At 30.2% G+C, this 12,319-nt stretch overlaps 5 protein-coding genes across 9 annotated transcripts in view; 2 read left to right on the top strand and 3 right to left on the bottom strand.

Moving 5' to 3' along the window:
- LOC126919330 (E3 ubiquitin-protein ligase XIAP-like) overlaps positions 1–12,319 on the top strand; it is a 54,072-nt gene that overhangs the window by 3,334 nt on the left and 38,419 nt on the right. The gene's annotated exons all lie outside the window — the stretch shown is intronic.
- LOC126919350 (baculoviral IAP repeat-containing protein 8-like) lies at positions 2,592–3,691 on the bottom strand. Its single transcript, XM_050728431.1, has 3 exons — positions 3,445–3,691; positions 3,278–3,362; positions 2,592–3,159 (listed from the first exon to the last, which is right to left on the bottom strand). Exons 1-3 carry the CDS (start codon positions 3,619–3,621, stop codon positions 2,969–2,971), a joined length of 453 nt encoding a protein of 150 aa, XP_050584388.1. The 5' UTR covers positions 3,622–3,691; the 3' UTR covers positions 2,592–2,968.
- The window catches only part of LOC126919340 (uncharacterized), a 65,535-nt gene continuing 59,118 nt past the window's right edge, over positions 5,903–12,319 (bottom strand). The window contains exon 11 of the mRNA XM_050728416.1: positions 5,903–5,968. Coding sequence (XP_050584373.1) covers positions 5,918–5,968 — 51 coding nt within the window. The 3' untranslated portion in view covers positions 5,903–5,917. The remainder of the gene's footprint in view (positions 5,969–12,319) is intronic.
- Positions 6,439–12,319, top strand: part of LOC126919352 (uncharacterized) — a 33,473-nt gene continuing 27,592 nt past the window's right edge. Inside the window, exon 1 of the mRNA XM_050728435.1 lies at positions 6,439–6,638. The gene's annotated coding sequence lies outside the window, so the exon portion shown is untranslated. The remainder of the gene's footprint in view (positions 6,639–12,319) is intronic.
- Positions 7,757–10,665, bottom strand: LOC126919342 (uncharacterized). The gene is made up of 9 exons (XM_050728420.1): positions 10,233–10,665; positions 10,002–10,137; positions 9,751–9,925; positions 9,507–9,669; positions 8,952–9,420; positions 8,627–8,879; positions 8,384–8,550; positions 8,199–8,294; positions 7,757–8,119 (listed from the first exon to the last, which is right to left on the bottom strand). Exons 5-9 carry the CDS (start codon positions 9,096–9,098, stop codon positions 7,988–7,990), a joined length of 795 nt encoding a protein of 264 aa, XP_050584377.1. The 5' UTR covers positions 9,099–9,420; positions 9,507–9,669; positions 9,751–9,925; positions 10,002–10,137; positions 10,233–10,665; the 3' UTR covers positions 7,757–7,987.

Below are 12,319 nucleotides of genomic sequence, written 5' to 3'. Positions count from 1 at the left end.
ACAATATTAATTTATAATAAAATTTTATACATGTAACAACATATTTACTTCTTGTACGAGGAATTTGAGTATTGACCTAATCCTTAATGTTTTAGTAAAATAAACACTTTTGCTTCTTCTGAATTTAAAATCATTCCTCTTGGAGGTGTCCTGTAACGTGGTGGTGATGGTGTATTTTCCCTAAATACATTTTCATCCTTCATATTTGGAAGAACATTTTGTTGGCGCAATAGACTAAATTTAGGCACATATTTAAGAATAGTATCAACATCTTCTTTGTGTTGAATATTTAAATCTTGTGGCTGAATGGACTGTAATCTTTGCAAACAATATAGTTAAATTAAAATATCATATTTACTTTGTATATAATATAGAGCAATAACTAATATACCTCTGCATAGGTAGTTCGCTTATATTCTTTCTACTTTTTGAACAAGTTAGCATTGCTTCATCTTTATCTTAATTTACAAACAATTGTTTCTCCTTTGTTTCATCTTTGATATTCAAAATTAATTTCCTCATTATGTTCATTTTGTGTAAAATATATATTTGAAGAAGTAGGTAACAGTTTATTCAGATCGCAAGTCAAGGTGGGTGAAATTAAACTACTCTGAACACTTTCTCAATGATTTGTCTCTAAACTTAATGCACAGGGTTTTAAAAGTTCCTTGCTTTAACATTCTCTATCGTGTCAGAAGCTTCAACTTCAAGAGTAATAGTTTTCCCTGTTAAGACCTTAACGAAGACCTATATGTTGCATGGTCTGGGGAAAAATGGTTATATTAATGTACAATATCGTGCTGCGATAGTACATGCTAAAATAAACATTTTGTAAGGAATAGCTGTATATTTTTTTAATTTATAAAAACATTAATCAGCTCAAATTTTGTTAAACAAAATGATGGCATCACAGCAGAGTATCGGTTATTGGAAAACTCATCTAATATTCTTTACATAAATATGGAAGGATCAGCTGTTATACTTACATTTCTTGAAATAATTTATAGAATAGGGTAGATAGTTGCACACAAGTCACTCTAAATTCTTTTGATAAAACAATATAGAAAAGCTTTCGAAGGATAATTCACAATAGAGTATGTCAAATAATGTATAACATGTGCATTTGGTGCCATTTATTGGTGTACACAATAATTGCGTAGTTCAGTAAAGCTAGTAAAGGATGCACTTAGACTAAATCTCATAATTTTTCACCATTTCCTTAAATTAACTGCATATACATTATTTGATGTGTACATACAAGTACATACCGCATATCTGTTAAAATTAATTAAATGTTATATAATATGTTTCCTAGGAAAGCCGTTGAAAAATTTGAAAAAGGTTTCAAACGTTTAAGAATACCTATAACCTTCCTTTGTTAAGTACGTGGGAGAAAATATTTATATCGTCTTTCGCAAAATAAATGCGAATCGAATGAACAGCGAGATTATTGAACTGTGGAAATGAAAAAGAATCGAAATAATGAAAACGAAAACAGAGAAAGTTATTACATAGAATTATTATATTATTGCATAGAAAATCATTGAAAAATGTTCAGAGTAATCTATATATATTAATTTATAATAAACCCTTGAATTTTTCGATATACGACTCTTTTAATCGCAAGTTGTTTTCTTGGACCTTATCGTTTTTCAGATGCTGTTTAAAGCTGTTATTACATTGGTTTGGGTTTTCATATTCAATTGATTCATACAGATTAGTTTTGTATCCTGTGTACTTCACACACCTTGTACAGCCATTTACACACAGCGAAAACTCAGATAAAAAGGACGTGACGGATGGGGAAAAACAGAAGAGAATCGCAAAGCAGTTGTTCCAACACTGGATGTAGGAACTAGCGATCATACCAACATGACATTTATCTCAACAAAAGCCAGTGTAGATTTCGAGTTCAGAATGTTTGGTGCCTAAGACACATCGAATGCAAAATGCTAGATAAAAATAAAGAAAAATTAGAAAAACAATCGAAATGAGAGTAAACGGATACAGTAGATACGCCGCTACATTGTACACGAATATAAACAGCTGCTAGGAAAATTCAGTTATGAGAATGATGACTCACTTTAGCAATTTCAGGATGGTTAGTAAGAAAACATAGGCGTCGACAATTTTAAAGGTTCTACTTCGTCGATACGTTTTTTTGCATTTGACAGACGAGAACGTCTCCCTCGTTATTTTTCAAGATATTACTGCTTTTCAAGCTAAGTGTATTGCGTTTTGCTCGAATATCTTTATTCTTCGTTTTTACTATCTTCTACTGCATTCGCAATTAACACTTTTAAAGCCAAACGATGGTATATTGTTGCAAGGAACATTTGCGAAAAGGGCCAACGACGATATATGATTGCGATGCATATATACATATATATATATACATACGCATATGTGTATACGTGTGTGAGCGCGTGTGTATGTAAATGTGTGTTTATATATATATATATGATATGGTATAATTTGTATACTACAATATAACATATTGCATATATATCTATATATAATGAAAATATATATAATAAATGAAATGAAACTGTATTACATATATATTTATATATATATAAAACAGCTTCATTTTAATGACAATAAGGGGAATAAAATAAAAAACAATTAGTTAAATGCTGAAAAAGTTAACTTTATTCAGATAAAATAAGGTACATAATTCGAATTAATGTTTAATTAAGTAAAATACACTTAAAATACAAAAAAAGCCAAAAATATAAAGACAAAATGTATTTGATCAATTTAGTATTATGTTTCTATTTATTAATTACTGTAGAAATACTATTAAAAATAAAAAAAATTATCATTTCCTGATATATACAGTTAATTTAACGATACATCACACATTTTAATGACTGTACGTCATTTTTAAAAAATTATATTTATATTTATATAAGAGATATGAATAAGCTAATTTACAAATGTACATAATTATATACATGTGCATGCATTACAAAAAAATTGCACTACTTGTCGCCTTAAGTTCTCCTCGGCAAATTATGCATTTTGTAAGTGCCGGTGAACAGTAGTCGCAGGTTGCTACATGTCCACAAGGTAGGAATACAACTGTTGCTTCTCGTTCCATGCAAACTTTACACAAACGAGCATTTTTCAATGCTCGATTTTTTTCCTTCGCAGCAGCTAAAATTGTGAACAGTATATTTAGATGTAACACATAATAAAATTTATTATATGTATACGGATTTCATACAAATAAACGAATTTATGATCAATCTGTGTTTTTATGTTTATTACTTACCAATTTTCTGAACGAGAGTCATTTCATTAGTATCATTTTCACTATTGGATCTCTCAGGATTCCCATTCGCAATTTGTGTTGGTGCCTGAAATAAATATAATGTACATAAGTATATATCCGAATTGTTAACTATACATATGGTTCAGGGTATATGTTACTGTACTTACTTCTGTAGAAGTTTCATATAACTCCTGGCCTGTTACATTATTAGCATATTTGAAACCCCGTACTGTTAATAAGTAATAACAGCCGGGAGACGAAATTGCATGTTTTTCCCATGGATGTTCTTCTGGTCCCCAATTTTCTATACAAATTCCACAATGGTAACAGACAGTGAGATCCATTATTCCGATGTAGTAGAAGCCAGCATCGGCTAATTCTTCACTTGTCTGCCTTAGATGTGTAGGCCATCCTGCGAATGAGTTTAACCTGGATTCGTAACTGGCATATTCCAATTTTTCTGGTTCCGTAACTCTCCTTAGTCCCAAACGGCTAAATTCATATGTCGACGGGGTTCGTGAATGTCTTAAAAATCTGTGGTCATTAAAATCAAATGACTTGTGATATTTTAAACCATAAGGACAGTATATATTTCCGTTTCTTTGTGTTATCCGTACTCGTGGCGTTGGCGACATCCAGGGTTCGGGGAACATTGGTAGCATTGGCGACGACCAGTGTACGGCGAACATTGATAGCATTGATGACATCGGGGGGGCGGCTATCAATGGTATCATTGACGACGTCGAAAGACTCGGTGACATTAAATGCACCGGCCTTGCTGCCGATGTTGAAGGTACTGCTGCGGCTGAATCGTCCGCCGATATTGAGTTAATCGATGATGTTGAATCACCCGACGAAATCGCATGATCCGACGACATTGTGTAAACCGAAGAAATGTCTTAAAACCTATTTAAAAAAAAAAAAGAAATTATAATATCTACTGATTATAACAAGCCGATATTATCGAAGTAATCTCAGCCCCGTGTGCTTTAGCGCAAAAATTAAAAATTGTCTTTGAAAAATTACAGCGATTTTATTTGATAATTGAAGCGTTCGAAGGATCACGAAACTTTCTGTACAATCTACATAAATGCTTTCGCTACGATATTCTGACTTATAAATGGTAAAACGATTTTAGTTTACTCATTTTCGAGAAATATTATACGCGTACAATTGATGAAACAGGAATATATTACAGGCAAAACTTACCGATATCAGATGTTCACGTCCCGCTTCAACAGCACACCAACTCTTCAAGTGGAATCTTAACAAAGATTTAATATCTTATTCTTGTATATTTTATATTTTTAGATTTACTAAAACTGCTTTATCGCACGAACGAACAAACTCTTCGACTGTCGATCAAATACTGAATCTTGAAACTTCTATTTCTGGAGAAAGAACTACCTGTTTCCTACAGATCTTATCCCTACCACAGTAGCACAAGTTGTCAACCAATCAAATTTCATCGATGCTCCGCCCCTGTACTGTACTGCTCTGTACTGTTCTCAAGTAAACGACGCACGCTAGGTACAGCAAGGTACAGAAATTATACCCCTTATTTACTCACATTTCGAAAATGATGCCGCTTTTGAAGGAATTCTTATTTGTTCGGTTTTTACTTGACAATATTAACACGATGTTTAAAATATCAGTAAAAGCTGCTACGGAGTCTAGAGAGTCAAAGAGAGCGACAAAAAATTGCAATTTATTATTAACACATATAATGAAAGAGGAAATGATAATAGATGCTTGGTATTAGGTTCTAATCGAGTTTTCGTATTGTTTGGAATTTCCATATCGTTCTTCTTCAGTTTTGACATACTCGTCAACCCCTAATCGCTACGTTGTTTCGGTTCAGGTGACCACCATTCTAAGGAAACACCCTATATACAAGTCAATACGATTCTTGCCTGAAGGTGGGTAAAATATTTAGTAAGAAGGTAAAGCATAGTCTAAAGTCTCAGGTTACCGTTACATGGTTAATTCTACTTTATGGCACCCTATACTTTATGGCGTATACCCAGCCCCGGTTTGAATCACCGCGGATTATAATAAAATTATTTTTAGAAATAAGTACGCAGATTTTTCAATATTTGAAACATCTCACACAGAGTTGGCACTTTTCGCAAATGTTCCTTGCAACAATATGCCATCGTTTGGCATTAAAAATGTTAATTGCGAATGCAGTAGAAGATAGCAAAAACGAAGAATAAAGATATTCGGATAAAACGCTATACACTTAGCTTGAAAAGCAGTAATATCTTGAAAAATAACGAGGGAGACGTTCTCGTCTGTCAAATGCAAAAAAACGTATCGACGAAGTAGAATCTTTAAAATTGACGACGCCTATGTTTTCTTACTAACCATCCTGAAATTGCTAAAGTGAGTCATCATTCTCATAACTGAATTTTCTAGCAGCTGTTTATACTTACACTGCATACACTGCTGCTTACACTGGGTTTTGTTGAGATAAATGTCATGTTGGTATGATCGCTAGTTCCTACATCCAGAGTTGGTACTACTGCTTTGCGATTCTCTTCTGTTTTTCCCCCATCTTTTTTATCTGAATTTTCGCTGTGTGTAAATGGCTGTACAAGGTGTGTGAAGTACACAGGATACAAAACTAATCTGTATGAATCAATTGAATATGAAAACCCAAACCAATGTAATAACAGCTTTAAACAGCATCTGAAAAACGATAAGGTCCAAGAAAACAACTTGCGATTAAAAGAGTCGTATATCGAAAAATTCAAGGGTTTATTATAAATTAATATATATAGATTACTCTGAACATTTTTCAATGATTTTCTATGCAATAATATAATAATTCTATGTAATAACTTTCTCTGTTTTCGTTTTCATTATTTCGATTCTTTTTCATTTCCACAGTTCAATAATCTCGCTGTTCATTCGATTCGCATTTATTTTGCGAAAGACGATATAAATATTTTCTCCCACGTACTTAACAAAGGAAGGTTATAGGTATTCTTAAACGTTTGAAACCTTTTTCAAATTTTTCAACGGCTTTCCTAGGAAACATATTATATAACATTTAATTAATTTTAACAGATATGCGGTATGTACTTGTATGTACACATCAAATAATGTATATGCAGTTAATTTAAGGAAATGGTGAAAAATTATGAGATTTAGTCTAAGTGCATCCTTTACTAGCTTTACTGAACTACGCAATTATTGTGTACACCAATAAATGGCACCAAATGCACATGTTATACATTATTTGACATACTCTATTGTGAATTATCCTTCGAAAGCTTTTCTATATTGTTTTATCAAAAGAATTTAGAGTGACTTGTGTGCAACTATCTACCCTATTCTATAAATTATTTCAAGAAATGTAAGTATAACAGCTGATCCTTCCATATTTATGTAAAGAATATTAGATGAGTTTTCCAATAACCGATACTCTGCTGTGATGCCATCATTTTGTTTAACAAAATTTGAGCTGATTAATGTTTTTATAAATTAAAAAAATATACAGCTATTCCTTACAAAATGTTTATTTTAGCATGTACTATCGCAGCACGATATTGTACATTAATATAACCATTTTTCCCCAGACCATGCAACATATAGGTCTTCGTTAAGGTCTTAACAGGGAAAACTATTACTCTTGAAGTTGAAGCTTCTGACACGATAGAGAATGTTAAAGCAAGGAACTTTTAAAACCCTGTGCATTAAGTTTAGAGACAAATCATTGAGAAAGTGTTCAGAGTAGTTTAATTTCACCCACCTTGACTTGCGATCTGAATAAACTGTTACCTACTTCTTCAAATATATATTTTACACAAAATGAACATAATGAGGAAATTAATTTTGAATATCAAAGATGAAACAAAGGAGAAACAATTGTTTGTAAATTAAGATAAAGATGAAGCAATGCTAACTTGTTCAAAAAGTAGAAAGAATATAAGCGAACTACCTATGCAGAGGTATATTAGTTATTGCTCTATATTATATACAAAGTAAATATGATATTTTAATTTAACTATATTGTTTGCAAAGATTACAGTCCATTCAGCCACAAGATTTAAATATTCAACACAAAGAAGATGTTGATACTATTCTTAAATATGTGCCTAAATTTAGTCTATTGCGCCAACAAAATGTTCTTCCAAATATGAAGGATGAAAATGTATTTAGGGAAAATACACCATCACCACCACGTTACAGGACACCTCCAAGAGGAATGATTTTAAATTCAGAAGAAGCAAAAGTGTTTATTTTACTAAAACATTAAGGATTAGGTCAATACTCAAATTCCTCGTACAAGAAGTAAATATGTTGTTACATGTATAAAATTTTATTATAAATTAATATTGTAAACTTATTTCAGGTTGACATTGATTTATTTATGAGTTTAACTAATGAAGATTTAATTGAAATTGGTATAAAAAATGAAGCTGACAGAAAAGCTATGTTAATTGTGATAAATAGTTCATAAAAAATCAGTGGTACAAAAAGAATTTTTTATCTTTTATTAATTATATCTAATTATGTATTATTATTTTATTTGTTATATACTAAAGCTGCTCTAATGTATGAATGTAAAAATGTAATATGTTATGTTATAGCATATTGGTATTATTTTTTATACTAACTTAGTACACTTAAGAACACATATGATACATTTACATACGAAATGGCTGTAAAATTGTTGTATTCTTGATGTGCGATAATAATTTATTAATAAGTACACTTTTTTGCTTTAGAATTATATGGAATTGAACGCTCTTTTAGCCAATCACTCAATTCACTATTCTCCAATTGATCCAACTGGTTTATTTTTGCCATTGTCTCCACAATATTGTTTTGATCCTGTTTAATGAATTATAGAACGATTATATGTAATTTTAACTCAATCATACAGAATTTAGAAACATAAATATGTGTATACTAGTAAAGATAAGCTGCCATCTTTATCAGATTTAGCTTTTGATAGTTTCTCCTTTAGCGTTAAATGTTTTTGTCTTTGATCTTCTTCCTGCGGTTGCTATTTTTAAATAGAGAGGATTATATGCGAGGCATAAATAATGAAAGATAAAACAAGATATCTTACAAAGAAAGTGTAGAAAAAGATACCCCTTTTGTCTTAGCATAAGAATTCATGTTTTGAATTTTAAAGTATGTAGAAATTGTTCTTTCCTTTGATACAGTAAAATTTGGGTTTCTTGAGGTATCAACCGTGATAAAATTATTTTCTACATTTTGTATAGATGAATTTTGCATAGTATTTAAACATTGAATACCTATAAAGTTTATTTTATAATTCAAGTAATTACAATTTTTAGGTATATTTGTACAGGTATATTATTATTTTAGTACCACTTTTATTTTCTTTCACATCGTTGTCGTTTAATTTTGCTCTCATATATTCATGAAATTGTACGTTATGAATTTGATGAATTTTAGTTAATCGTGTTGTTAATAATGTAGCAGTATCTACATGTTTTGTCAATCCATCTATATATTTATCAGAAAATTCTAATTGTGAGATAATATTACCCTTTTCCTTAAGATATGTACTTAATCGTCTGTCCTTTGGCGATGCAGTATTTGATCTTATATTTAAAGATTTCTGTATATAATGAAGAATAGATTTTAGTTACGACTATTGAATAGAAATTATTAAATATTCTGTGTAACTCACTGTATCAAATGGAGTATCTTTGGATATCTGTAGCCGTTTACCACAAACTTCAGGTAATTTCATAAACATATCAGATAAAAAATGTATAATTGTAGATTCTTTTTCTCTATTTGGAATAATTTCTAATGGACTACTTGCTACACACATATGAGGATATGTAAAAACCTTAGATTTGGAAATCAAAAATTTAATTTCATAAAATAAAATTCCATCTCTATTTTTTGGTAAATAATATCCATACTAAAATGTTTTACACACACATACATACATACATACATACATACATACATACATACATATATATATATATATACAAAAATATATTTGAAAGTAAATTGCAAGATGAATAAACATAGGTATTGTCATTTATACCATATTTTTCCAATGTCTGCGTAATTGGTCATAATCTTTAAAGGCACATTTTGCTGGAAGTTCTTTAGATACAGATAATAGTTTGCCTTTTTTTGTACTATAGAAATTAAAAAATTTTTTTTTAAACCAAATATACATATATATTCCATATATATTCCACTAAATGAAATAAATTATTGTTACCTTGGTAATACATGTACAAATGGAAGATTATAACGAGATAAATCAACGTATCCTTTAGGGTCTGCTAAAAAATGTGATATAATAGATGGTGAAAGATAGTCTTCAAGTTTTATATATGGAATTTTAAGTATTTCTGCATGAAGTTGCAAACACATTTTCCTTTCTAAAAACTTTTTAATGTTAATATGTTTCACATTTTTTTAAATATTAGTTATACTAAGAACAAAATTAGATTTTCTATTACCCTCTATAAGTATATCTAATTTTAATGCTCTAGTTCCTTCTATAAAGTTATAAAAATTTTTTCCTTGAACAAAGTAATCATCAACTTTATTCCACAAAGGAGCTATCTTAGTTTGTATCGTATACCTAAGACAACTTTTATAGACTTCTGCAGTAACTGATCTTAATCCTTGATACTGACAGGAATAAAAAACCAGTTTATTATTGAAATAATATATTTAGAGTCAATAAAGATTCGTGTCTTGAGCATACCACTAGTTTAAAATTTCTCAAAATTTGTTCCAATCTACCAGTTTCAGAAAATTGTTTATGAGTTATAACAAATATATATCTTTCTGTACCCATTACTGGTGAAGCAATAACGTCAGATATTAAATGAATGAGTAATCTAAAATTTTATTGTTAGTAAAATATAAAGATCATTATTAAGATAATATTATGGAATACAAAATTTTTGATTCGCAGAATTTGCCCTTGACTTACCGGCATTTCATTGTTTGCCAATGAAAATTTGATTTTGCCGATGAATCATGAATTTCAACAAAATCAATTTCGCAAATTGCACAACATAGGTTACTCGTTTCCGGAAATAAAGCGTACAGAACCGATTGTTCTTTTTTTTTATTCATAAGACTACAAGCATCCATTATATATAATTGCTTGCTATTCTTAATTATTTTATGTTCTTATGGATCCAATTTATACTAACAATTTTTCAAAAACGCATTTGGCAATGAATAGCCAACATTTAAAATTTCAAAAGTTATAGTAGTACTTAAAATATGATTTTTATGAAGAAGCTTTATTTTCAATTATCTTAAAATTAAACTTGTATGTGAGACATCTAAACTTTTTATATTTAAAACAGATTTAAAATTTTGTTAAGTAAAAAGACGACTCTCTTTCTATTACCAATATATTATCTTATTTGGCGGTTACTAAGGAGTTTGTATTATATATATTGGTACGTATCGCTGAACCGCTTTGTTCAATAAAGTGCGCGAAAAATTCAAGATAACTACATATTAAGATGTAAGCATAGCTTTTTTTATACAGGCTTGCTTGGAATTCTCCCTTAAAAAACAAAAAATATTTTTTAATAACCTCGCATGGCTTTTAATTTATTGTGATCATTGACGACTAAACTTAAAGTTTTCCAATAGCGTATTTCCTGTATTTTGAATTCTTATTCACTCCTTGCTATAGTACTCGCATCGAATTTTTGACCAATATATAGATGTATTTGGCATTTCAGACATGTGAACGTGATTTCAAATTTCGCTCTTAAATTGCATATCGATATCGTTAAATATTAGGCCAGATTCATATGTAACGCAACGGTTCAGTAATGTTCAATTAGGTTGTATATTCGTAACTTCAAGCCATTTGAAGTAAACGCCGCGTAATTCAAATTTCAACACTATGCATAGCGTAGTATTCGAATAGGTAACGAATGAATTGAATAATTACTATGTACTTATATAAATAGTTATCATCGACACCATGCAGTTCTCCCATAGAATGACAGAGATGGATAGCGCGTTACAGGTGAGTTGAAGACCATGTTGAAGGACAGAGATAGTGCGCCACGACATACGACCATGGTGCCGAGTGTCGAGGTATCGCAGTCTCTCTCAGATTATACAAAAAGTAGGGAGAATACGAATAGTATTCATACACGCATACATATCTATACTAAATACATAAATGTACAATAAGTATAATAGTGTTCTTGACTAACTTTATTTTAGGAAACCAAAAATTATTGACCTTTTCTTGCAATTTTTGTAATTTTCTAATTTTCGACGTGTAGAATACGAAAATAGAGGTTTTAAGACGGGGAATCTACTGGTTCAAAAGTTATGACTATGTAAAACTGAGCATTCTTTGGCTATTTTACGGCCATGTTTGCACGTTACTTTGACGCCATATTGCTTCTATCCATCATTCAGTTGGTCCATACAGATGACCATTGTACTGAAATTTGTGGGAAATTGCACAGTTTATACAAGATCGCAGGTATTTACTAACATAACAGCTAGTCTCTAGATTAGCGAAGAGTAAGAAATGGCTCAAACCTAATTCAATCAAAGTTCAAAATCACATCACAAAATGGCCGCCATCTATGTGTATTCATGTATTCACAGCCAACGATTCCACTTACAGAACGAATTAAAAATATAAATCGATATAGCAAACAAATAAGTTGTACAACACCTTGAAAATACTCAGTTTTACAAACATAAACTTCTAACAGACAAGTTTCTCGCTTTAAAACTTCGACGTTTTATTAATATAAAAATTAGAATTGTCTTTTAATCGGTATTATTTAACGAATTGAAAACAGGATAAGTAAGTATAATAAAAGAAAAAGTAACCTACAATTTTTATGATTTGAACTATATATATATGGATATAGTAATAATAATAATAATAATATATATATATATATATATATATCTTTCTGTATATGTAGGCATTCTGTGTATATATATACTCTGTACTATATATGAACAGTATTATATATATATATATATGTATGTATACATAAAACAGCTTCATTTTAATGA

The sequence above is a fragment of the Bombus affinis genome, chromosome 8 (assembly GCF_024516045.1).
Source record: "Bombus affinis isolate iyBomAffi1 chromosome 8, iyBomAffi1.2, whole genome shotgun sequence".
NCBI classification, from domain to species: Eukaryota; Metazoa; Arthropoda; class Insecta; order Hymenoptera; family Apidae; genus Bombus; species Bombus affinis.
The sequence above is the reverse complement of the archived record's forward strand: the minus strand, read 5'-3'. Positions and strand labels throughout refer to the sequence as shown.

What these genes read in the sequence shown, in the direction of transcription:
- LOC126919350 (XM_050728431.1), bottom strand. Translation starts at nt 3,621, where the DNA reads ATGGATCTCACTGTCTGTTACCATTGTGGAATTTGTATAGAAAATTGG. An exon ending in TATATGAAACTTCTACAGAA is followed by an intron (nt 3,363 to 3,444) that starts GTAAGTACAGTA and finishes TATTTATTTCAG; the next exon opens with GCACCAACACAAATTGCGAA. An exon ending in GACTCTCGTTCAGAAAATTG is followed by an intron (nt 3,160 to 3,277) that starts GTAAGTAATAAA and finishes TCACAATTTTAG; the next exon opens with CTGCTGCGAAGGAAAAAAAT.
- LOC126919342 (XM_050728420.1), bottom strand. Translation starts at nt 9,098, where the DNA reads ATGTGTGTAGCAAGTAGTCCATTAGAAATTATTCCAAATAGAGAAAAA. An exon ending in AAGATACTCCATTTGATACA is followed by an intron (nt 8,880 to 8,951) that starts GTGAGTTACACA and finishes CATTATATACAG; the next exon opens with AAATCTTTAAATATAAGATC. An exon ending in CTTATGCTAAGACAAAAGGG is followed by an intron (nt 8,295 to 8,383) that starts GTATCTTTTTCT and finishes ATTTAAAAATAG; the next exon opens with CAACCGCAGGAAGAAGATCA.